The following is a 26,838-nucleotide window of genomic DNA, read 5'->3' as shown; positions in this document are numbered from 1 at the left end:
AGGAGAAAATGCAAGTTCGCTGATCAAATTTTTTTAATTAAATTTTATTCATTTTGCCGTTAGTTCTTACTGTCAAACCTTGAAACCAAGCACTTCTTCCACCCAACTACACTCACGACACCCGATGCTCCTAATTCACCCAAACAATCCTCCCCTTCCTGCGAACCATTATAACACAAATTCCCTCCCTCCAAGTCGAAAGCATCTATTTGATGATTAAACCCTTTTCCCAATATGCGTCAGAATGCATTTTACAAGAACAAATGAAACCCAAAAGAGTAAAAATGGGTTGCCCGGCAACTGTCTCCAAGGCCCTCTTGGCAAGCTTTCCATTCGAATCCATCTCTATTTGTATGTGACGCAAACTTGGAACTCGTCAAGAGATGGGTCGTATATTCAGAAAGAGATAGAAGGAACCAGAAAAAGAGAGATGGAGGGAAATAAGCAAATCTAGTTTAATTACTAGGATGATAATATATTTTCACTAAAAAATATTGATTAAAAATATAATATTTAAATTAAAGGATTTAATTATTTGATGAAATGAAAATATAATTAATAAATAATATTTAAAATACAGGTGTGAAAAAATTCCAAATCAATTTCTACTCGTAATTTGTGAGTGATTTAAAATCAATAGATCTTAAGAGCTTGTCATATGGATTAACAATTATGAATATTTGAAAAGAGAGAATTAAAAGTGTGGAGAATAATACTCTACTGGTACATTGTGGATCAAGAATCCATAATGTGAATCAAAATAAAAATCAAGGGTCCCTTGAATTTGAATTTCTTCTGTTTATACTTGCTTAGAGGCATTATGGAACTTGCTCGTTGAGGTAGGTATAGCTGAGAACCTAGCAAGTAGTCTACTAATCAATCACAACTCATTGTAGATATCCCAAAAATCAGCCTATTTTATGCCGAATCAGATGATCTGCAAAAGATTCAGAAGCTAGGACACATTATAACAGTTAGATTTGTTGTTCAATGAAAAGTTCTCATTCTAAGAAACCCTAGATGATGCAAGCGAATTACTAGATATGTTGCATCTAATTTTGGATCATTGTTGGAGTAACAAGTAGGGGTGAGCAATCGGTTTAAACCGAACCGAACCGAATTAAATTATCAAAACCGAACCGTCAATTTCAGAAACCGAACCGAACCGAAGTTAGTGAAAAACTGAATCGAACCGAACCGTTTTAATTCAATTCGGTTCGGTTTAAACCGATCGGTTTGATTTTTTATTAATTTTTTAATTTAGACTTGATTTTTAAGTTATTTGGTCTAATTTTAACTTTGGTTTGAACCTAATAACCATTAATCAATGAAATTAAACAATTAATATATATAAAATTAAATATAATTCATAAATTTTTCATAAAAATAAATTAATTCAAAAATCGATTCAGTTCGATTTAGTTCGATTTGACTATATAAATCACTATTCGGTTCGGTTCGGTTTAACCGATTTTTTTCTTTCAAAACCGAACCGAACTGAAATAACCGAAATTTTTATAAATTAAAATCGAACCGAACCGATTAACTTTTAAAACCGAACCGAATTGAATCGGTTCGGTTCGGTTTTTCGGTTTGAACCGTATTGTGCTCAGCCCTAGTAACAAGTTCTTAACAGGGAAAATGGTAACAGTCCAGACCAATAATGCAAAATAAAATATTAAGAGCTTCATCAATATCTTCTTCATATGCAACATTTTGTCCTATTTTTAGGATCACTTCTTAATAATACAGGTTTGATGTGGAAAACAATTTCCAGTGAAACAAAAACAGTTCAAGTATTGGCAGAACGAACATTGTACACAAATAAAAGTCTGCTACAATTTAATCTCAAAATTCCAAACATATCAAATATGTTAAAAAGGGATATTCTCACAAAATGTACGTTCACACCACTGAAACTCATTCCTCCCTTAATCACATATGTGCAGCTTTAATCCGTGACCTTCATTTTCATTCATTTCCCTTCAAATCTTTCCGAATAAAAATTTCTACTTTTTTGACAGTTCTCAGACCAAGGAGAAAGCTACCTGCATGGCATTACGAGACTAAGGCAGTTCTCATAGTAAAGCAGAACTCCAGAAATTAAAGCAAAGTTTAATTAAATAATTAGAGATGATCTAAGATTAAATATATATATAGAAAGGCAAGAGTATAATGAAGTCCACCAGTGCTAGTATAGAATCTAGATACCTGCAAGAACCTTGCTTCTACACTCTTAAGCCATCTTTAGCTCTCATCTATCTCCACTTTTACCCCTTTAGTAGCGGTAAGAGTGGAAGGAGGCATTAACGTCACATGTTCCTCTATGACACTAGCATTAACTTTTCCGCTTTCACTAACTTGAAGAAGAGAACAACATTCAGTAGCTCCAACTTGTTGGGCCAAATCGTCAACTTCATCTTCAAAACAAGTTTTCCCCTTCTCATTAGTGTTAGAAAGAGAACCCAAAATTTTCTTTTGACCGCATGTAGCATCTTCACCCAGTTTCTGTGACAAGATTATGTTCTTTGCCTCAGGTACAGAACTTGAGTTACATGTAACACCAAGTCCTCCATGAATGGCAGTAGACTCTGCATGTTTTTCAAGGCTATTACTTTCACTCAGAGGACTCTTTTTATTCTTATGTAGGCTGTCATTCCCATCAGCATAACTGACATCTGGATTGTTTATTGCTGTATCACAATCTTTAGGGGCAATTTTCTCAGCCTTCAAGTTACTTTGCCCACTGTTTCCAGGAGACATTCTATTCTGAACTTTCAGAGGCATGCCAGGACCATATTTTCCATTGCTTGAGGCGCTACAGACCTTTGGTGTAGTATTTGAGGTTTCCTGAAGAGGTAAAGGAGATTTATGTTTGATTTCCGAGGCAGGTTGCTGAGCACCAGTTTTGGTGCCTCGAACTGCCAATGCAGTTCTAGCAGGTTGAAGCTTTCCAAGCTTTGCCTCATTTGACCCGCCACTGAGGCTAACATTTCTTGCCCTATATCTAGGCAAGCCACTGTTTACAGCTGGGTGTGATTGCACACTTCCACGAGGAGTGCGCACTGTTGATCTCACCTGAAAATTTTAAAAACTAAATGTAAATGTGATACAAGCCAAAATAATTGCATGCCACAACAAAAATGATAATGAATAAGGGAGGTGATTTTGCCAGCATATATCATCTCAGTGGAACATCTTGTCATAGCTCAGACATTCCAAAATGAGATCTTTCACCTTTTTTGCCTCAAAAACTACCTTGGCAAAACCACCTCTCAACTCATGCACAATACTCATGAACAGGAAATCAAAACTGACCCCATCAAAGAAGCCAATTTTTGGTGATGGCATCCGAAGCCCTGATGGTTTGATGGAATCCGGATGAACAGGTGCAACACTTCCTGTTGAAGCTATGTTTCCAGATTCGCTTGGCAATCCAATGACCCGGGTATCATGTCCAACTGAACATTTGTCACTAGAATGATTTTGGGAGTCCAAAACTTGCAGAGCATCACCATTATCAAGTGCATCTTTGCAAGAGGTAGTGTCAAGGCTAGGTCTTGAACTGTTAGTCCTTTTATTAAGGGTAGAGGTTGGTGACACTGATTCCAAAGACCTTTCACTGATAGAACTAGCAGGTGATATCCTAGAAGAGAGCTTGGTTGCAGACTTCAAATGAGGTGAAAAACTTGAACTCGTGGACTGATTCTTACTTCTTGATGCTGTTCTCAATGTGGATTTGACAGTTGAAACAGTGGAAGAATGATTGCCAGTTTTGGAATCAGTTTTTCTTTTCACACTATTCAAGGAATGTTTACCACTACTGTCAGATGACAGACTTCCCAAACTCTCAACAGAGGAAGCAGAAGTCGTTAGCTCTGTCTTAGATGCCACTGAAGATCGCAAGGAGGACTTGAAAGGAAGTGTGGGATTGGGGACAGTATTTCTTGAACCACCCATCGTAGGTAGTTTTGCTCCTCTACCTGCCACTATTAAATAAATTGACAGTCAAGTACAGGTATATGGATAGAATATATTTGAATAAAGAGTTCAAATTACCAGTCAATTTTTTTGGATTATCTGAATGACCAGTCGAGTGTTCTGCACTATCCTTTTCCATTTTTACACGGTTGGCACCCAAGGAAGCTCTTTTGGCTGCTGATATTAAGATGGGACTAACTCTGCCTATGGTCTTGGGAGGTTTACAAAAAGAAGAAGTTGACTGTCCATTAGTAGAACCAGACTGCATGGAAGTGGACCAGTCAAATCACATTTGAAACCAGATTCCATTTCATGTTGTTTAACAACTTATTTTCTCTTTGCTTAAGTAAACACACATAAAAAATGATGATAAGTAAAATGCATGTGCACACAGACAATAACATGACTTGGTTAAGTTTTCTTGAATCCTGATAACTGAGACTGAAATGAGGAGTAACCTTCCTGTTCCCTTGTTAAATAGAAAATGTCTACGCCCAGTTAAAATGACAGTATAATTCACACGAAAACTATTTTCATGCTTTAAGGATAAAACATTTTCGAAGTATCAAGTACATAAATTCCCTTGAAGCTTATGGATTAGAAGAGACCTGGTTTGCCAGTTTCCGTGATCCTTTAGAGACAACATTTGGCTTATTGGGAGGTGCTTTAGTCTTTAACTGAAATTCACAATGCAATATATTAAGGACCATTTAAGTTGTGACAATTAAGGACTAATAACCAAAGGACTAATAACCAATTAACTTACCTTATTTTGAGGAACAATGTCCACTTTCGCTGAAGCTGAAAGGAAAGGAATTGTTAGTTTACAAGTAATAATCAAACCAAAAAGGCATGTACATTATACATCAATTAAATATCCAACCGAAATCTATATGGTAACCAACTAAACAGAGTTGCAATCCATCTGATCTTGTTAATTCAGAATTTCATCATAGCATATGAACAGAGGAAGACTATCCTGAAAGATCCAAACCTATTCATATGTTTAAGGGGAAGAGAATGGTAGCTGAACAATGAATGTAACTACACAAGTAGGCACAATTAAAATTGTACTTGGACCTGTCTTACACAATTATTTATGTAAAGGAAAAAAAGGCCACAATGACCAGGAATGAGAACCAGTTTTATAAACTGCAAGAGTATCCTTTTACTTTGTCTCTTTAGAAGATGCTCAATATATGATAAAGGTAAAAATCAAATTGGCCTAGAGAATCAGCTTGTTACATTAAACAAAATTCTAACCCAACACAGCTGGAAAGCTGCTGCACAATTGTGGCAGAGTTGGAAATCAAGAGAAATTTTCTGGCAGTGACGACAGGGAGATAAAGGATTGCCCTTGATTGTTGACAGAAAAAAAAAATAGCATTTTTCTTGATGGAATGATCAATTCTACTGCACTATTCCAAACATAATATTAAAGGGACACTAAATTTGATAAGTTGACTTTCATTTACTCCACATCCTGCTTTACCATGTGAAATTGCAGCCTTGGATGCTTTACTAGATTTCTGGATTGAAGCTCTTATATCTCCAAACAAGTCATCCTCAAGAGTCCCTAACGTCGAATTATCAGTTGCAAATGAAGACATTGAATCAGTAGATCTGTGTATGTCCTCCTCAATTCCTGGTAATATATGATTTTTTCCTCCTTTCTCAGTTCCTCCTATCATAGTAGATAACTCCTCTGGTTCCAAAACACCTGGTTACAAATAAGATGCATCTATAACTAAAAGATTATATTAATCTTGAGGAAGGATAAAAAAATCTAGCATATCAAAAGTCCACACATAAAAATACCTGCACTAGTGAAGAAAGCACTGTCCCAGGCTAAACTTTTGCGCAAGTTGTACTTTTCATTTTTTCTCGTCTTTTCTTGTTCTGCTGATTCAAGTGGTTGAATGACTTGTTCATCTCCTTCATTAGAGTCTTCAGGGGCTCGCACACCCACCAAGTGAACAGTTATGTGCTCTGTCTGATTCTCTGTAGCATGATACCAGACAGATTATGCAAAAGGAACTTTTTTTTTGCCCTATTGCAAAATGCAAATTGAAATAGAAGCACAAATAGAAGCTGAAAATTAGAGCTTTCAAATATATATATATATATATATATATATATAAGCAAACCTTAAAATCCCCAAAGGATACACATTGTTTTCCATTTCATGGCAAAGGGAGCCCAAGACCCTATCTTCCTCAACAAGCTTCTCTTGTAACCAATGTGGGATATTGAGACCGTAACAATAACACTAAAATTTTTTGTATATATATGTTAACAAAACTGAATGTGAATCTTAAGTGATGATTTTTATTTAAGCTAATCACTCTTCACAATTGTAAATTCCATAGATAACAATCAACTCAATGTCACATCTACAATTTTTTCTTAACTCAACCTCGCATCTACATCTTTCTCATTCCTTTTTCCCTGCCAATTACAGATCAATTGCCCAACTCTGAAGTTATAATTTTAGTTTCAAAATTACATAGTCAGAATAATCAAATAACAATTAGACTTAAAATTTTTACTCAAGAAGAATAAAAAACTAAAACCAACAATAATAATCAACAAAGTCGCTAATCTTTAAAAACAAAAGGGAAAAGATCACAATTCCCAGATTAACATGAAAAATCAAGAAGAGATATGAAAGAAAACCTGAAAAATGGGGAAGTTGAGGATCACGAGAAGGAGAATTATAGAGGCAATCGTCCTCGAAGGAGACATCAATGAGACTAAGCGTTTTATCTTGAAGAGCGAAATTCTCCTGGGATTCACTCATTATATGAAGAAATGAAAGAAAAATGGGGTTGAAATCGAAATGGTAAACGAATTGATCGATTCAAATTGATAAATGGAATGCGACTGAGTGGAAAAGTAGTTATCGGTTTTTTCCTCCGTCAAATGGAGAGAGAAAGAGAGAGAGAGAGAGAGAAAGGAAAAGGGGGCGATGGATTTTTGAATTTTGGAGAAGCGGCGATTCTGAATAAAGAAATTAAAATTAAAAAAAAAATAAAAGTGAGAAATTATATATGCGTGAAAATAGGAAAAAGCAGGAGGGAGCCGTTTGCTGCATTTGGACGGTAGTTTGGTAAAAATCATCCTTAATTCCTTATATATATAAAATTACTTTATTTTTTTTAATAAAATAAATTCTATTTTACAGACTAACTATTAAATAAATTAAAGATTTCTGATCCAATTCTTGATATATATATATATATATATATTATAAAATTAATAATTTTTATATTTAAATTTTTATACTCGTTATATATATTTTAATTAATTTTATATAAATTTTTAATATAAATATTTAAATGCATATTGAGTATATAAAAAAGAAATCGTAAATGCATCTAAATCACAATATTTCAAAAAGAAAAATCTAAACAATAATATTAATATGAAAATATATACTGTGTATAATCCTTAATAAGTATATTATATCATTTTACAATAATTAATTATACAATTTTGCTGAAACTTATATATATATATATATATATATATATATATATATATATATATATATATATATAATGGGTTCTTTAATTAGATTGGATTCTAATTTAATGATTTCAATTCAGTTTCAAAACGCTTCCAATTCAATTTTTGATGAAAAATCAAAATCAAACAAAAACTATAAAATAAATTCGATTCTTTTATGATTCTGGTCAATTCGATGCGATTTTTTAATTTGACTCTGAACCAATGACCGTGCACACCGCTATTAATTGCAATGAAATAAGAGCAACTAATTCCCTTGGTAAAGATATCTATCTGTACACTGATTTGTCCAAGAAATGTTGGAAAGCCTGTCCATCCAATTGCAATCCCCTTCTTCTGTTCCTGTACAACTTCCCTACTTCTGTAAATCAACTAACTGCATCCAAACCATACATACACGATCCCGCTGAAGACGAGGAGCTTCCTCTTGCTCCTTAACAATCAGCTCCCCATTTCCACCACTGTCACCTCTCACCAGGCATTCATTCATTCGTTTCCCTGTACAAAAAGTGCCTACCTAATAATTACAAATTCACAATCTATGTAGCAGTGAAGCTACGAAAGATGGAATGAGCCTTGTCCTTCTGTTATGGCATACAAAAGCTTCTCTTTCATCTTGTCCTGCAAATACATAACCATTCATAATTGTCTAATGCATCTAGTTTTAAGAGTTGGGGGAAATTGTAAATGCATGTATGTTAAGAAAGCAATCAAGGTTACCTTTGAAGAGTAAGGTGGCAACTTAAGGTAATTGGCGCATGTCATTACACTGGGTAGATCTGCATCTGCGCAGTTGCTACAATGCTGTAAATAAAAGCAAGATGATTAAGATCGCATAAATATTAACTGGATAAATTCTAGGAAGAGAGGGAAGATGGAGGCAGGAAAGAGTTGTGTCGATGCCACAGACCTTCCGGACAATTGTCAATTTTGGATTCAAAGATGCCAAACCTCCTGGAGGAAGCCGAGGTGCCCCGGTTACAAACTGCAGAAATGCTCGCCGCTGTTCTTGATTAAACTCTTGCATAATTTCCAGTAACTGCAATTTGCATAGCAAGTACATGAGCCACCAATAATGATTATATATATATATATATATATATATATATATATATAAGGAGAGAGAGAGAGAGAGAGAGAGAGAGAGAGGACCAACATTAGTGATTGGAGGACTGCTAGCAGTGTATCCATGATCAAATTTGATATGATCCAAAAGCTCATTAAACTGCTCTAACGTAAACGAAAAATCAAAGATGGATATCAGAACTCAACAAAAGATAATTAGTATTCAGTCGTACATAATGGTCAAACAAATAATTGATTTACATACAGCCCAAAAATCACATTCTCCACATAGCAATCGCTCTAGTTCCTCCTCATTGAAAATCTGAAGATGCTTGATTGGAAAAACCTGAAAATTTGACATCAAACAGGCAAATGAATCGCTTAATAGCAAAATAATTATTGATTGATAACAAAATAAAATAGGAATTGGAATTGGAGTTGAAATTGAAATTAAAATTACACATTGGACAATCATAATAACCAAGGAGATAAGAACTGATTAAACAGTAAACAATTAAAGAGGAAAATATCATGCCAAACTGAGTGGAAACTGAAATATGGAAATTATCATTACACTAGATTGCTTCAAGAGTTGAAGGAAACAAAAGAATAGAAGAAATGAACAAATAACAATCTATAGTGGGGCTAAGTTCCTTTGAACTCTCATAGGAAAATTAAAAGAACAGCTGAAGGAAACCGTTCTACTTCTCATGTCAAGCTATAAATTCAATATGCAACAGGGGAAGAAAAAACATGCAGCCTCCATTCTCTTGGATTCTTCTCACTTTCTACAGAATTGTTTATTTCACCCAAAACATAATGTAAAGGAACACACCTGATTAAATCCAGATTTGAAAGCTTCAACTTGTCTGGCAATTCCAGCATGTATGGTAGCGTCCACAACAAGAGAAACATACTCCTCCAAGTTATCCATATTTACCTATTTAGAAAGCATAAATAAACAGCAATAAGTTTGCATACCATCAATTAATCATTTCATGTTGAGTAAATAAGATAATATTCAGAGATGATTTACCAATTTGTGATCTTGGTGAAGAATATAATCAGGATATCCAGGAACAGTAAAGTCAAGAGCAAGATCCTCAATTCCGGTATTCCTATAGCATGCATCAGAAATTGAACACGAGTTTTCTATTAAAGCTGATTTCATAAATTTTCTCCGATTAACCAAAGCATGGAACTCTAACAGTGTTCTGCCCAGCCCAGGATCAATGGACTGAATGTCGTACAGATTAAGTTCCTATCCAAAAAAGAAGGGGGGGAAAAATAGTCAAAGATATCTAGAACCAACAATTATCGAACGGTTAAATTAAAGCTATTAATACTTTGAGTTCATATTGGAAAAAGTACCTGCTGAAGAATGAGCTTATAGAAAGATTTGGAGAATGGCAGATCCAAGACCCTTCCATCTTGAAGAGCCTTTGCTACAACTTCCCCCAAGAGGACAAACTTTTTAATGACTTCAGAAAACTGTATCCCATTGGATGAATCCAAACTGGACAGCCATGGACGAGGGAAAAGGCCAAAAGGAGACATCAAAATTCCTGAATCCTCAGTCTGTGATCCTTCCCTGGCCACAAATGAACTATGATCCTCTCTCCACATGCCAAGGCCAGACTTCTGAAACTCGTGACAGACCAGTGTATAAAATTCCAATGTGGGACCTAGGCCACTACCAACTTCTTCATTATACACCACTTCAATGGGCACTTTAACACGCACAAAAAGGTCCATCATTTGGGCTGCAGACTCCAGTATCCGATCACGCCAAACTACAAACTTCTTACGGGGCAAACTACCTGAACTTGACCGCCTGTCTCTTGAAACTCCTGAATTATTATTTGATAGTGTCTGTGGTTGAACTTGCTGAGGTCCAAATGCTGACAACCGGAAGTACTTACATCTTGCCTCAAAACTAAATAAAAAGGGGCAAGAAGCCATAAGTTGATTACACCACACTGGCATACCCCCTATGGACACAGCCAAAGAATCCCGCATCTGCTGCTCCAGTTTTTCTGTCAACTTACTGCTCACAAACTCATTCTGCGAGACTGAATGAACTACTACTTTTAAATTATCCAAGTTATCTATTCGCCCTTCAGCAAATGCATGTACTCTTTCACAAGACATTAGATGATGTGCAAATCTGTTCATACCTTCCAAACATTTGAGCAGAAACAATACATCATAAGTAGGACTTGACTTATCCAAGTCAGAAGGAAGTACACAATTAAATATGCTGGTGAAAAATGAAGTATACTGCATATAAGCCTCAATCTTATCCAACATAGAAGAATTTTGAGCTGAAATATGGCATTCTCGAGGATTATCATCTTTATGTTCGACAGCCATTCTATAAGTCAGTGTGTATACTTGACTCCATAGCCTTGCCCCCATATTAATTTCATGATCTGCTTTAATTTTCTGTTGAAGAATTGCCTGATACAATGTCAAAGTCCGATCCAACTCTTGTCCTTCTAGGTAAAATGCCAGTTTTGATGAAGCATCTTCATTGCTAGGGGATGGAGGACACTGACTTTTTCTACTGATGTCTGCCCCAGAAGGATATTGTACTAACTTCTCTATGGAGGCCTGGAATTTACCAAGTCAATAGCAATATAAAGGCCAATTTTTTTTAAAAGAGAGAGAGAGAGAGAGAGAGAGAGAGAGAGAGAGAGAGAGAAGCCTTCACAATAACGAACAAGGAGTCTGAACAATCTAGTTAAGCAATATAAGATAAATTGGGATTATGAGGTACTTACAATACGAGAATCATTTGAAGATGTAATCGTGCCAGGATTTATCTGTCGTAAATTTTCTGCTTGTTCCAGTGGTGTCTGCAATAGGTTAGCCTCATCTTCCTGCAAAAAAATGAAAAATATAACTCCTTAACAAATCTTTGACTCTGCATAAAAGAAGAGAAGCCAAAAGATTCAATTATTCCCAAGTGCAGGAAGAATAACCTGCATCTCAATCAAATCACTAGACATGCTGTCAGGATCCATGGGACCTGAACTTTCACCTTGTCCTGGGTTCACGTTTGATGTAATTTGAAATTTTACACTTTCCATTGGGGCCTGAGAAGCTGTTTCCCTTTCTTTGGTTCTTACTATTCTAACTTTAGGCAACAAAAATTCTTGAACAGCATCCAAAGAAGAATAAGGGTCGACAGTGACAGCATCATCAGAGTAGTCACAAAGACACGTCTCCCCCTCTCCCCTCATGAAACGAACTCTAAGACAAGGGTGAGATATGCAACGTCCATTAGGAACAGCAGCAAACCAGTTTCTTTGCTTGTATGATTGGCCCAAAATAACAGGGAAATTCTCCAAAGAAGATAACGCGCTTTGCAATTTTCTTACTAAAAGTGATACCAGTAACTCTTCTGCAAGGCTTGAATTAGATGAAAACAGCCTTGCAAACACCTGAAATCTTTTTTCTATGATGTTATAATGGTCAGACCTATCATGAAGCTTCACCTTTTCACTCAGATACTGACCATTGGATAAGTAATTTACCAATGACTTCACAATTCCACTTTCAATAAATTCAAAAGTAGAAACAGGTTCTCTTCCATTAAGCTTTGCCATAATTTGATGCAATATACAATAAAACTTTTCTTCTTCTTGAGTGGAGGCATCAACACTTTCAGGAATATTCATCAGATCACACAATGAAGCAGAAATGGATCTGAGATTTTGAAGGATATCTGTCAACCCATTCTCAGAGTCGCATAATTCTGGAGCAAAGTATGTGGCTTTTATATACTTTGCAAGACTTTGAACGCTATCCTTTTCAAGCTGGCATGTTCCTGATACTGAGGCTATAGGAGACAGACCAGTATCAAATGCATAACATAAGCATCTTAGGACGACCTTGGAAACAGACTTTTGACTGGTGTCTGATGGCAGCTGGATTCCATTAAACACTGGGAACATTGAACATGAACATTTTTCTGGGATGACAAGGGCATCAATGGCAAAAAAGACACCTTCCTTAATGAAAGTGTTCAGGAAAACATCTGAAAGTTTTTGCAAAATTATCTCAGCAATTTGCAGGGCTAATATCAGCACATGGTGATCCTTCCGCGTAAAAACTCCAGCCAAAAAACTGCCACATTATACAAGAAACTCCATTAGGTTCGTTGAAACACATTCAATACTTGCTAATTAAAGATGAGAAGATGCAGTTGACCTTGGAATGTTTGCATTCTTGAGTAATTCAACAAGCATGTCAGATTTGCTGAAATACACCAACTTTTTTACAACAGATACACAGCCATAGCAAACATATAAATTTGCACCAGAATTAACCACCTGCTTGAGGAGAGAAGTTAATATCACAAAGCTGATGGAAATGTATTAAAAGAGCCAGTTCAGTGCTTTGTATAAGGTAACAAACCTGGATCAACATGGGCAGTATATCAGACCCAAACTTATGCAAAAGATCAGGATGATTAACTAAAAAAGATTCTTTCTCTGATACTTCTTGTTGAACATCTTGATCCTTTGCTACTGGAGGAAGAAGTTCATTTAGCAATTTCAGAACTTCATGTACCTAAGGAAATAACTTAGGTAATAAGAAGCCAATATTAAATCCATAAATTAATTTCTAAGCCACATAAAGTCATTTCAAAGGAGAAGCAATTGATGGAGTAGCAGCGTAATGGTATTAAAGTAATGATACCCAAAAAGAAGGCATTAATAAATAAATATACTAATAGAGGTTGGAGCACAAACTCAAATATGTTGAAACTCCAGAAAAAAAAAATGCAAATTGCATTAGAAGAACAATAGATGTCAACAAGATCCACCATGTAAATCAGCCACCAAGTGTTTTACCAACTGAGATCTCTAGTCACCAAAACAAACAATGATCTGATCCTAAAACATTCAACATTCAGAGTGCCATGATATATATCCATTAATACATTCCATTTTTTACACATTTCAAAATGAATTTGAAGAACATAGTAGATGTATCAATTTGTTCCCTCAAAACATCATAAATTACTTCATCACCTGATTGCTCTGCCCATCTACCGAAGGGAGAGAAGACATTCCATGTGAGATGTCATAAGCAGCTAATATGTCCTTCAAAGTGCTGCTTATATTGAGCTCATAGAGAGTCCTGAAAGCCACAATTGAACCAGAAGAAAGTCTGACAAGTAGCCCAATAAGACCCTGCAAACAAAATGATAAAAAGCAAATAAATTGTCAGAGGCATTAAAATGTGAGACAAACCAATGTATACAATATAATTCAGATAAACACCCGTACATTGTATATTGGTTGGGATAAGGTGGTTCGGCTATTCAGGTGTATTAGATGCGTGGCTTGATTAATTATTCCATGCTTGCATAGTTCATCCAGCATCTCAGAAGATTGACTGACTCGCTCTGCTATTTTCATCAAGCAAATAACTACATTCTCAACGAGCTGAAAAATTGGTACAATGACATACAATTGTCAGATCAAATGGAATACATAAAAATAAAAATTAATCTCCCAAAATCATTCCAGGTAGTTCATGCCTGTCGATCCTCATACTGTAGAAGATTGCATAATATTGGAACAGCCTCCATGAAAGGAGAAGGGCATTCTGTCGGTAGTTTCTTACATATGTTGACCACTGTTGAAAGAGCAACTCTCTAACAAAGACAAAAGGGAAACCAATGATTATTGCTTAAGCCTCCCACACCAAAGAAATCACTGACTGAAACAAAACTAGCAAATAAAGGTAAGAATGAAAACCAAATATTTGTGAGCAACATATTTGCATGTTCACTTACTTGTACGCTTGTGGAGAAGAAGTCAATAAAACTTAGAACAGCCATAATAGCCCCTGCCTGTAGGCATGGAAGTGGCTGTTCCCGCGATATTTTCTCCAATGCTTGCAAACACTATTGAAACAATAATTTATCCTTAATAAATTTCATATATAACATGCTCCTTCATAATCATCTAAACAAAAACAGAAATAAAATTTACTTGCATTAGACGAAACCTTTTCACCGAATACAAAAGTCTACCTGTTCAGCTACATCTAAGTACTCAATGGCCATTAATCTTTGACAAAGAACAGGAATTGCATCATGTCTAACAAGAAAACCAGATGCTTGAGGAAAAACATCACACATATAAGTTAAAGCCCTTATAGCCAACAGCGTTATATCTGGGTTGCTCTCTTGCCTTGCAAGCCGAACAAGAACTGGGGATAACGAGTCTGCCATCATACTTGAGAGAGAATCCTCATTACAAAATGACAGAACTTCACACAGTTCTGTAAGAGCAGCTAGTTGCCCAGAAGACTCAGTCCCTTCACTTAAATTGGACAAAGCACTCCTCAATCTGCCATGATCAGCAAATGATCTCTGCCTCTGATAACTTCGCAGACTGCTGTGTCTTGGTACTGCATCATCAGAATCACAAGAGCCATAAGCAGAATCCCTCTCATGCCCTTCCTCCTCTGACCTGCTAGAAGCTGAACCAGAGGATGAAGTATCCATATCAGCTTCGTGGGCTTCAGCATTATGGGTTTCAGGAGTCGAATTTGGGGAATTTATTTGGGTTTGAATCGAGGAGTTGGACGTACTTGGTCTAAACTCCAGTGAACTACAAGCTCTCTTATCTGCTGGCAATTCATCAGTCATTTCTGCCCGCTTTTGGCCCCGATTTCCCATTGTTTTTTGTTCAGTACTTAGATTATTATCAAGAACCCGTTCCAATAATTAATTAAGCCCTACATAGTAGGAATATTCCATTAGAAACATGTCAGATTGCATAAAAATGGCATTCTCATCTCATTCTCACAAATTCACAAACACAAGTCCCTAAAGATCAAATCAAACAATAAAAAAGTTTATCACATCACCAGAAACTCAGTGAGCACAATCCAAACAGGGTTTTCACGAAAATTTAGTGTTGCAAGGTCAAATTTTTTATTAAAATAAGCATTATCATTGTTGATGAATCCACTAACCCAGCATCCAATAATCACCACAAAATACAGAACCCAATTATTTCATGTTTACAAATCCACACTTATAGAAGGTCTATTCTATATATATATATATATATATATATGGGAAAATATATCAGTGAAGAACTTATAAGAAAACGAAAATTAAGATAATAGGAACAGATAAACAAACTCAAGTTCTGTCCATAGAAACCTATAACAGATTTCCCCCAAAAAAAAAAAATCTCTTTAACTCACTTATAGACATGCATACATACAATATAACCACTCTAGTGGTAGGAACGAAAAAGGAAAAAAGAAAATTAACAAAAATCAAAGCCAAAAGTAAAAACAACAAAAAAGAAGATAAATATGATAATGAGTTTATATAATGTAAAAATAGTTAAATTAAATTATTATACATATACAAGTAAGTACCTAAGAATTGTTGAATATCGTCGGCCTTCGATGAGAGAATCGAAGACTTAAATATGAAGAAGAAATTTAGGGCTTATTTTTGTTTTTCAGTTTTAGGGATTTCTTTTCTTCTTAATTTCGCCTATGCTCTCTCTCACAGGAGGTGAAGATGATGACGATGGAAACAGGGGAGGAGTTTTTTTTCTTCTTCTTTATTTTACATATCAGCATATATATATATATATATATATATATATATATATATATATATATATATATATATATATATATATATAATGGGGAGAAACTTAAATCTCATAAATAATATTTTTTAATTACTGATTTAAGTTTGATTAAGCCAGAATCTATCAACATTATCTATATAAAGAAAAAAATTATTCTTAAGGGAATGTTATATAATATTTTCTTTTATGATATTATCATGTGAGTAATATATAATTTTTTTTATAATAATTATTATATTAATATTATAATAAATAACTATTAATAAAGTAACTTATAATATATATTAATTTATATAAATTATATGTATTTATATTTATATTATATAATGATAAATTTTAATTATTTATTTATTTAAATTTTAAGAAGTGAAAATAATAAAAATAAAATTTAAAATATTATATTATTTTATATATTAAAATTTAAAAATATATAAATTAAAATAATTAATAGTAACCCGCATTAAAATGGGTAATTTCCTTTATTTATAATAATTTTATAAATAAATATTGTATTTTATAATTAAGAAAATAAAATAACTAGGCTTCCCCCATTTGCTTCCCCACTTGTTATATATATATATAAAGCTTATCCCACATGGAGTTTTATCTTGTGTGTTGTGGGGTGCATCAAAGTTAATATAATTTTCTATTGGATCAGCCATCGATATGATAAGATAAAAAGAAATGCTTCAAAAAGAAAATGATAGAAAGAAAATTCACATGGTAATTTTAGTCAAAAATTTTGGCCTGTTTGATTAAATTTTCTGGAATTTATTGGACTAATTAAAATGAATCTTTCTTTTATTTTGCTATTTGTTTAAGCTAAGAAGAAAATCAATTAAAAAAAACTAAATTCTTATAAAATTAACTCAAATATATTTAATATTTCAATTTTTTTAAAAAAATAAAATTTTCATAATTTGAATTCGTTATCTTCTTACTATAAGGTTTAATTGTTAAGTTAAATATAAAATTTACTTGTTTTTTTTAATTATATGCTTTTGATGTATGACAAATATTTATAGATATCTCATCCAATTTATTAAATTTTAAAAATTTGTAAAAAAATTTGAAAAAAAAGGGAGATTTTCAACATGAGAGACAAGGAAATTGAATTTGGTGATAGTAGCAATTGCAAAGTAATTTCCATATAATGAGATTAATTATGAGGGAAGTTTGAATATAATAACATTTCTTTTATGTTTCTTTACAGATGAAAACAAAGCAATCATCAACATCTACCTGTTGATTATTAATTTCATTTCTTATTATAAAGTAGAATTGACCTAGACTTTCATTTGTGAGTGCGTTTTTCCTCATTTAATCACTATGCATGTTCATACCCAACTTTCCCTTGTATAAAAAAAAATTTTTAAAAAAAAACCATTAGCATAATTTATATGATTTATTGATTTTGAAAAAACCTCAACTAGTTTTTTATTTTCGAATTAAGGTTAACGTGTAACACCCTATTTTAGCTTTATTGCAATTGCAGATCGATATCATCATCATCATCAAACGCGCGGATCTTTTGCTTTTTATTTCATTTAATTTGGCAGTCTTCTTTCTTCTCTAATGGATGGTTTCTTGATATTGTGCTTTAGGTTAGATTCTTACCACATCAGTCACTTCATGTTTGGTTCAAACCCACTCATTCCCATTTATTTATTTATTTACAACAGAAATTTTACAACAAAACATGAGAACGCATGTTTTGGGCCATCATGTGACCATCCCCAACCAACTCTAATTGAAAAATTATAATCATTCACAGGCTGATGTCGCGTCCTTTTCCTTCAACAAGACTTGAATTCTTGAAGTGGGTTCCATAAAAGCACAGCGTTTCTAACCAATAATGGAAAATTTTTATTTGGTTCGTCTTAATGCAGAAATATAGCATTTTAGGTATAATGAAGAACAATTAGATGTAATTATAGACGAAGACCAAGTCTTTGTCCATGGGGTTGTGAACTCAAAACCAAGGTTTTTCTCAGCTTCAAAAGGGGTAGAAAAATGTGCATGAAAACACAAGCTCGCATTGCAAACGGGAGTAGACAATCGAAATGGTTGAAAAGAGGCAACAAAAAGAAGAACAATGGGTCCACAGGTAATGTTCTCATTAGCTAAAGCTAGCTTTATTGAAGATGAACTGCAATCCAATAGATCAAGCATTCTAAAGTAGTCTATGGTCCAAACCCCAACGTAAAAAGGAAGTAAACAATCGAATTGCTGCTTCAGTTTCCACACGATCGAACAACCCAAAAGCAACCATTGGTTTGGTTCACTTGCTAGTTATTTTATTGACGATCCTCCTGGAACAAATGTAACAATGAAACACAAGCAGTTTCCTAACCTAAGATCAGGCCATTGCAAGTGACCATTATACCAATAATGGCAATATATATATATATATATATATATATATGCAGAACGTAAACACATTTTGATTGATAAAACATTCTCTGTCCTATTCATCCTTGCTTTGACAAAACATCATATGAAAAAAGGGCAAAAAGGAATGCACAAATAAATGCATATGAAGCTTGATAATCAATTCAGAATGCCATAACAGATCCTTGACGAGTATCCAGTCCACAAATAGTAAGAAAACAACGTTCCAGAGATTTACAATATTTCTTCAAACAGTCATCCTACAGCAAAAGATACCCTAATTATGCAAACATTATCACGAAATAACTCTAGGCACAACAAGATAACCAAAACCATCCATAATGTTAGTGTTTACATTGGATTCAATGTCTTGGTACAATATTTGCGAGAATGGAACGAGTTATTAAATAGGGCTCTAAATTATGGCATTGGTTGAAGGAGAGTAGATGTTTACTCAGTGCCTTGCATAGGAACCATCATGTGCTGGACCTGCTACTAAAAATATTTCATGAGTCCAGAAAATATAATATCAGAGCCAGAAAACCTAAAGCAATTCATCATCCAGCTAGAACTCTATTAGTTTCATGAACCAAATTACTAAAGAATTATGAGGCGAATTAATCAAAGCATGAATGCAACAGGACAGATAAATGATAAAAATTGGAAGAGAAGGCACCATAAACAATACCCTAAGGACAATCAAGAAAAGAGATGTTGCAGTTTCAGCATTGTATAATTAATTGATAAGAAACTAAAATTACTTGTCAATGAACTCTGACAAATTTGTATGCCAGCTTCAGGCATCCTTGAGTCATGTTATGTTATATATATATACTATTGCTTTAGTTGCTGTCCTCCAGTAGATATTTATGGTCTTCGTGAACCTGCTTTTCAAACTCTTCCTTAACAAAACAATATTATTTCAAGTGTCACTATTCCCACTTATATTGCTGGAGGCTTGTATGTTTACCCAATATGGGAAACAACATCTGTTGATGAATGATCATACAATGGTGTCTCATAATTTGCCAATGAAAATATGAACCAAACAACTAATTGAAAAGTTTTTGCCACCTAGTCGCTACTCAATGCATATGCTTAGCTGCAAACCAAGTTGCAACATGATGTTTCACCTTCAGTGGTTCAGTTTACAGGTATTCGCATAAGAAAGAGAAGTAATCATGCATGGTTCAACAACTTGAAATCAAATGGTGAAGGTATACTGTGCTATACACTAGAACCTACAAAGTTCTATTGCTTGTATCAGATTGCCTCAAATTCAGTTAATCATAGCAATACTGATGGAGGCGATAGCACTACGGCAGCAATGGCACATGATGTTAGTTGTGAAGGCAAGACAGAAGCAGTAGTGGTGGTGATCAGCCACACCCACCCCCCCCCCCCCCCCCCTCCCTCTTTCCAATTTTTTTTTATTAAGTATACTGTAACTTTATATTCATGAATCTAGATTTAGGGGTATAAAAGTGGAGCCTGTCTCCCCTCATTTTTTTTAAATTAAATATATTTTAACACTAACAAGCTTACTCTTTAATAATAATAATAATAATAATAATAATTTATGAAATTGAGATATCTAGAAGTGAATAAATTAACAATAAGCTTCATAATAAAATTAAAAATGAATTTCTCTTTTACTGTTTACTAGTATATATAGAAAAAGAGAGTGTTAAAAAATTTACTATAAATTCACTAATACATGAATTATGATTTAAAAAAGCAATGCACTCTTCATATATATAGTGAAGGTAGATTGCTATAAAATGTCTAATGCTATGTTATTTGATGCTGAGGGTTGGTTAAAATTTGGTCTGGTTATTTAAGTTTTTTTTTTTTTTGACAACTGATTATTTAAGTACTTAAATAATATATTTTTTTAATAGAAACTTAAATATTATAATTTTAATAAAAAAATATATGTATATTATTAAGAGTATGTATAGAAAAAGGTAATGCTGGGAGTGATGCTTAGCATCAGTGATCAAATGTTGATGAAAGTGAAAGTAAAGGACAAAACAATGACAACACTTCCAATGATAAAGAATATGCCTTATAGGCAAGACAAAACAACTTGATGAACAATAGTAATTAGTAAAGACCTAATGCTTTTCATAATAAATGCAGGCTGTATGTGTTTCCTATCATGGTCGCCCTAATCCAGTAACCAAGTTCAAGTAAACATTCATCACAAACTGATGCAACGTAGAGTAAACAGACATCAGGCACAAAAAAAGTTTGACAAAATGAAAAGTCTACCACCCCCTAAATTTAATAACAGAACTAAATTCTTTTTCAAACAAAATTAAACAGTGATACACTTTCAGGTACTCAAAACGACTAATTTAGAATGATAATAAACCCATTTCAATTACCAGGTGCAATGCCAAAATTTTCACTGGAATCATTATTCAGTAATCGAGTTAAAGGCCTACTGCTTCCTCAACCATAAAAAAGAAAAAAAAATGCATATAATTATGAAAATATCCACATAAATAGACATAATCCAAGAATGATTAGCATGCTGAGTACTCAGTGCGCATGAAAGAAGAGAGAGATTACTTGAGAATTTGCGTAATTGACACCTTGTGAGAAAGATCCTTGATGAGAAATCTGCAAGGTTCATATGCCAAATGTCCCCAGATAAGATAATAGTCTTGCATATAAATTTGAATCCACGAAACAACATCACATAAAAGAGGAATCTCGATGAAATAAAGTTTCATTTAACCTGGACATTTGGACTCGGCTGAACGTCCTTTTTAACAGACGTTTCTCCACCCTTTGCCGATCCCTTGGTGTCACCCTGTAAAACACCACAATTTACAGATCCCAGGACTCAAAATTTACACAGAAAAAAGAAAAAAGACAAAAGAAATTTGTATGTATATGCAAAAGAATATCAACATACCTCCATCTGCATCATCCGTTCAACCCAATAAAACAACAACAGAAATAAATCAATTAGTGCCTAAAATCTTTTAGAATAATATCATTGCAGTGATATTAAACAAGTCAGAATCAAAAATCAAAATCCTGAATCAAATAACCAAAAAATTAGAAACAAAATTCCAGAAAATACTCTGCTGCAACAAATTTTCATGTTATTATAAGCTAAAACGACAAAAAGAGCAGCCAGAATCATCCAAACGGCTGAAAAAAAAAATTTTGAAGCTCAAATTGACCTCTCTGTATCGAGCCAAGTAAATCTTAAGCGGATCGATGTAATCCTCAAACCCTAACGTTGCCATGGCCCACAACAAATCATCACCGTTAATCGTCTTCCTCTTCTCTCTCTGGCACTTATCGCTCGCCCTACAAATTAATCAACCACTAAATCCCAAAATACTGACCAAAACTAAATCCAATTTCACTAACAAGCAGAAACTGAACTTACTCGCTGGTGATGAAGCTAATAAATTCAGAGACGCATTCCTGAACGGTCTCCTTGGCATCCTTGGCGATCTTACCATTGGCAGGAAGCGCCTTCTTCATGATCCGGCTAATATTAGCGATCGGTAGGTATCTATCTTGTTCACGGACATTAGAATTGGAGTTGGAGCGGGGGCTCAGCTCACCACTCTCATGGCTGCCTCCGCCTGGGCTCGCAGGTGGTGCCTCCGCCGCCATGCTCAAAACCTAGCTGACAACAGTAATCACCAAAAGCCATCGTTAATGAAGAGAAATTGCAGAGGGAGAGAGAGAGAGAGAGAGTAAGAGCGAGGGTGTATGAAGAGAGAGGGGAAGTGTAGGTAACCTCAGGAAGAGATTTGTAAAAGGGCGCGAGGGAATAAGAAGGATTGGATTGGAACGGAGAAAGAGGAAAGAGAAGGGATCGGACGCTGGAGAAGAGAGGAGATAGGAGACGACTCTGATCAGAGAATGACTTCTATCATCACCGTTGGTTTTGATTCTGCGGTTTTTTTTTATTATTATTATTATTATTTTCCCCTGCGATTTCTGTTCTGGATTAGGTTCTTCGATCCTATTTGACCACGTGGTCTCGGGAGTTTTCGAGTTTTTGTCTTTGTAGCGACGGTGTCACTTTTAACGGCGTCGTCTTATCTGCCATATCCGGACAAGTGATATTCATTGTAGACCCAGTGACGACGCCCTTCTAGATTAGAATCCGCGATTCAGGAGTGAAAAAGAGAATGAACCAAACTGATTTTAAACGATTTTAATCGAGGATCAGATTTAATCCGATTTAGTAATAATTTTTGTTCTGATTTGAGGGGATTTTGATTCTGAGTTTGGAGAAATTCAGTCCACATGATGCCTTTCAACTTCCGTCACATCATATATATATTTTTTTAATATGGTTTGAATCGAATAAGACTGTCACATGATTTCGAATAGGGTTGAATTCGGGCCCATGGACAGTCAAACAAAACCGAACTCAATCCCACTTATTGATGGGCCCAACCGGATTAAGACTTAAACCGACTCCAGGGTCTAATCCACAGTGAATAGATTACTTAGGCCTCAAGTCATTTTTTCTATACAAATGATGCATTCCATGAGAAAGATATATTTGAAAGATGATTATTGTGATTAATTTTTTTAATAAAATAAATTATAAAATAGAAACTCAATTACCCAAATAACCATCCATATTATAGATGCCTTGTGGATTTCATAAATCTCAGTTTATTGGGGAAGCAACTTTCAAAAGCACTTTTGCAAATGGGACAAGAATTGTAAATGAAAAATTCAAAGGACAAATAATGGAGGGTTGTGTGTGGGCAATTATTAGGGGGGACCTTCAGAAGAAATTAAGCTATATAATCATCCACTTGATGGTCTAAGTTTGGAACCTCAGATTTCAAGTGGGTACAGCCATGGTGAGACCAAATTCAATGGTCAGGTTAGGAAAGAAATATGAGGTCCTTATTTCCTGTGAGGAAGGAGCAAGTTTAACAGCTCAGGCTCTATTATTATACAATTCAAATCAAGCCACATATTCACTCAACTTCAATGTACAAAGATATGATGGTGCTGTAAAATTTAGAGTTCAAGTCTTAATTGTAGCCAAATAAGTGCTATTATTATGATGTATAAAGCATATTCCTTGTTAATTTATTATAATTAATGTGATGAGCTTATCAACAGATCTGCATTTATGGTGCTATAATATACATTCTTTTCCTCCTTTATGCCATTTTATTGCTATTTTTGTTAAGTTTTGTAACACCCCTGATTTTTTATATATTATTATTGGGCTACGTGTAGGTATCCTCAATTCGCGGAAATTCGATAGTTGTGGGATTGAATTTCCTACCGAAAAAGTCTCCGAATTGGATCCAGGTTTTGGCTACCCCACCATTGTCTGGCATCCCGAGCGCGTTCCAGAAGTCGGAATCGGCAAAGGTAAACCCGAACCTTACTTTTTCGTAATTTTCTAGTACTTAAATAGGATTAAAAATCCATAAAATATTTATGGTAGCTTAGAAAATTACGATTCTTTTTGCAATAGCTTAGTAATATTTCTAAGGACCGCGGGGCAGAGTTTTATAATTTTTAGGGCTTATTTGAGCAGTTTTTGCAAAAATGATCAATTATAAGTACTAAATTGAAATTTTACATATTGTGATGGATGATTGATTTGATGGGCCCAAGAGGGGGCTGTGTGACGTGATTGAGTTGTGGATATGTGGATTGTGGATATAGAAGTGTGTTTTAAGCCCTTTTGCAGGTTGGATAGGTCCTAGGTATAGGGGAGACTCTGCCGGATTTTCGGCAAGACTTAGGACGTATTTGGTCTTTTTCCTTGTTTGTATGGAGTCAAATTTATTAAATGATTGTAATAAAATTGTCAGGTGAGCTGGGACAGCCTTCTTCCTCCGCCCAGCCGCCTCAGTGACCACCGTCAAGTCTGTGAGTAAAATATTAATTTTAATTGTAATTTCGATATTATTATATGTTCAAGCATGCCCATGCATCACTTATATGCATATTTATGTAGTTAAACTTTAGGCACGATTTATGTTGCATTCATAACTGTTAACGTGCCATGGATGTTGTTGTGGTAATTTGGAGCAGTGTGCGTGCGTTGGCGTGCGTGTGATGTGGTGTGGACTATGGACAGGACGGGTAGTCACGGCTTGAGTTCTTCGCTGGGACCCGATCCTTCGGGGGGTAGTCACGGCTTGAGTTCTTCGCTGGGACCCCCGATTTGGTTTATTAAACAAAAGTCCGGCTTGAGTTCTTCGCTGGCACCAGGTTGGATTCAAGAGGGCTGTATAGGGGATCAGCTCCCATATATTATGATTGATATTACAGGGTGCGTGAGTGCTCCAAATTACCTTTTTGATGTTATGATGTGAAAATGTTGTTGATGTTGCATTTCACTCTACAGGGTGCATTAGTTTTAGATAGTTATAGAGATTATGGTTAAAATTGATATTTTACTCTCTGAGTCGAACGCTCACTCCTGTTCAATATTTTTCCAGGCCACAGGAGGATATTTTTAAGGTTAACCTGCTTTCTCCCTCGCAGGTCGATTATTAATGTTTGTATAAACTTGTTAAATCTTAGAATTTCCGCATGTGTTAGAAATGTTTATTTGATTTAGGTCTGTAAACTAAATTATTATTTTGGACCTGTAAACTTAATATGCTATGCATGTTTGATGGATTGGATGAGGGAGCTGAGCTCCCATTTATTTTTATGATGTTATGAGTATGTAGAGGGTGAGTTGAGCTCCCCAATTGATGATATAACGTGTTTACAGGTCGGGTGAGTAAAAAACTCCCCGTTGAAAGGTCCATTTTATGGCCGGACTCTGTCCGGTTGATTTCTTGATATTGGGCCCAAATGGGCCTTTGAGTTGGGTTAATGAACAGTTAGGCTTACTACGGGCCTCGGGGCTTTAGGTGGCCTGTGTCCTAGTACGGGCCCATAGGTTGGGTCGTGACAAATGTGGTATCGAGCTTAGGCTCGATTCATAGGGAAAAATTATCTAAGTGTTGGAAAGAGTCTACTAGAGTCACATGCGAGTATAGGATTACATTTCGTCTTTTCTGTAATTCTTTGTTTCTAGATTCTACGTTATACCTCGGAAATATAAGATTACCTCGGTTAGTGTCTTGATTTTCGTGGAGTACAGTAAATGTGAAATAGAGTTAGTAGACATGTGAGGTCTATCATGAGGATACGTACTCCAAGAAATGTTATATTTTTGTCGATGGGTTTAAATGGTGTGCCCATTTCGTGTAAGGCACGAGTACATAAAAGTGAGTCTTAAAAATGCAGTTGCCTAGATAAGGATGAGGATACAACTTGGCGGTCATCGGTAGATGAAATAAGTTTGTGATAATAGAAGATTCGGAGAGATAAGAAATTAGGAGACCTAGACGTATCGTAGTAACTATACAATGTTCTCGATGTCCGCTCACATGAGATTATTGTGTAGAGCTGCGTGCATCCCGTGGTGGTCCATAATGAGGTGTTTGAGATGGCTTCGCTTTTTATGCGAAGAGAGTTCTATATTTGCAGAGGAGTTGGGAACTCTGGTTAAGAGTCTAGAGTTAGAATATTGAAAGGTCACGGTTGGGTGATAACTAGAGTACATGAGCTAGAGTTACATCAAGAGTTGCCATCGGACTGGAGGTTTGGACTAGTTGCAAAGTAAAGGTGACACTTATAGAGTGAGAATAGTATACCTTGTGTGTATCAGTATGGAATAAAGTACAACTCTACTACCTAGAGAAGGTCGAAACTATGAATTGATGATTTATAGAGCTATGATATGATAAAAGAGTCAATTAACTTGACATGGTTCTGGCAAGGTGGTAGATGTAGTACCTTTGTTGCAGCAAGTAAGGATATAGTCCTATCTTTTCAGAATGGATCAAAGGTTATTATTGATAATGATGACTTATGGAATAGTGTCCCAGATGGGACAGTAGAGTGTGGTAGAGAGTAGTTGGCTCTGGTATCCTGGAGAGGATACAAGTTTCATTATAGGAATCATATATAATCAGATCATGATGGATGTAAATCCTTTGAATTGGATGACAGGTTTAGGTGCCCGGAATCTTAAGTTTTGGCTAGTTGAGTAAACATGGAAAATAATAATAATAATAATAATAATAATAATAATAAAAATAATAAAAATAATAATAAAAAAAAAACTGCAAAATTAGTTATCGAGTAAGTAATGGAATTATGTAAGATAAAGGATAAGAATAGAGATCATACAATAAAAGTATGA

General features: G+C 34.9%; 3 protein-coding genes across 10 annotated transcripts; all 3 read right to left on the bottom strand.

The window, feature by feature from the left end:
* Window positions 1-1,664: 1,664 nt before the first annotated feature.
* LOC110655027 (uncharacterized) lies at window positions 1,665-7,111 on the bottom strand. Of its 3 annotated transcripts, none has more exons than XM_021811195.2 (9): window positions 6,658-7,111; window positions 5,800-5,982; window positions 5,474-5,701; window positions 4,748-4,782; window positions 4,590-4,658; window positions 4,060-4,243; window positions 3,319-3,983; window positions 2,212-3,078; window positions 1,665-2,048 (listed from the first exon to the last, which is right to left on the bottom strand). In XM_021811195.2, exons 1-8 carry the CDS (start codon window positions 6,779-6,781, stop codon window positions 2,248-2,250), a joined length of 2,319 nt encoding a protein of 772 aa, XP_021666887.2. In that variant the 5' UTR covers window positions 6,782-7,111; the 3' UTR covers window positions 1,665-2,048; window positions 2,212-2,247. The 3 variants fall into 3 exon arrangements, with proteins under 3 accessions (XP_021666887.2, XP_021666885.2, XP_021666888.2); XM_021811193.2 differs by having other exon boundaries at window positions 3,319-3,989; window positions 6,658-7,106; XM_021811196.2 differs by lacking the exon at window positions 6,658-7,111 and having other exon boundaries at window positions 3,319-3,989; window positions 5,474-5,722; window positions 5,800-5,934.
* Window positions 7,112-7,736: 625 nt separating this feature from the next.
* On the bottom strand, window positions 7,737-16,198 carry LOC110655025 (E3 ubiquitin-protein ligase UPL4). The gene is made up of 18 exons (XM_021811191.2): window positions 15,994-16,198; window positions 14,627-15,336; window positions 14,387-14,497; window positions 14,129-14,245; window positions 13,875-14,033; window positions 13,617-13,778; window positions 12,997-13,152; window positions 12,790-12,911; window positions 11,559-12,705; window positions 11,358-11,456; window positions 9,946-11,187; window positions 9,611-9,835; window positions 9,410-9,514; window positions 8,840-8,920; window positions 8,666-8,734; window positions 8,420-8,548; window positions 8,230-8,313; window positions 7,737-8,130 (listed from the first exon to the last, which is right to left on the bottom strand). The coding sequence occupies exons 2-18, from the start codon at window positions 15,275-15,277 to the stop codon at window positions 8,065-8,067; spliced, it is 4,725 nt and encodes a 1,574-aa protein (XP_021666883.2). The 5' UTR covers window positions 15,278-15,336; window positions 15,994-16,198; the 3' UTR covers window positions 7,737-8,064.
* A 2,538-nt stretch (window positions 16,199-18,736) lies between these two features.
* Window positions 18,737-22,568, bottom strand: LOC110655024 (nuclear transcription factor Y subunit B-10). Of its 6 annotated transcripts, XM_021811188.2 has the most exons (7): window positions 22,381-22,512; window positions 22,021-22,262; window positions 21,809-21,938; window positions 21,535-21,540; window positions 21,355-21,429; window positions 21,186-21,236; window positions 18,737-19,100 (listed from the first exon to the last, which is right to left on the bottom strand). In XM_021811188.2, the coding sequence occupies exons 2-7, from the start codon at window positions 22,251-22,253 to the stop codon at window positions 19,059-19,061; spliced, it is 537 nt and encodes a 178-aa protein (XP_021666880.2). In that variant the 5' UTR covers window positions 22,254-22,262; window positions 22,381-22,512; the 3' UTR covers window positions 18,737-19,058. The 6 variants fall into 6 exon arrangements, 1 of the variants encoding a protein (XP_021666880.2); XR_009147484.1 differs by having other exon boundaries at window positions 18,737-19,103; window positions 21,535-21,938; window positions 22,021-22,266; window positions 22,381-22,561; XR_009147485.1 differs by having other exon boundaries at window positions 21,535-21,938; window positions 22,021-22,266; window positions 22,381-22,561.
* Between the last annotated feature and the right edge of the window lie 4,270 nt (window positions 22,569-26,838).

Source organism: Hevea brasiliensis, chromosome 3 (genome assembly GCF_030052815.1).
Source record: "Hevea brasiliensis isolate MT/VB/25A 57/8 chromosome 3, ASM3005281v1, whole genome shotgun sequence".
Lineage (NCBI taxonomy): Eukaryota > Viridiplantae > Streptophyta > Magnoliopsida > Malpighiales > Euphorbiaceae > Hevea > Hevea brasiliensis.
Note: the sequence above shows the minus strand (reverse complement) of the source record. Positions and strands in the feature narration are given on the sequence as shown.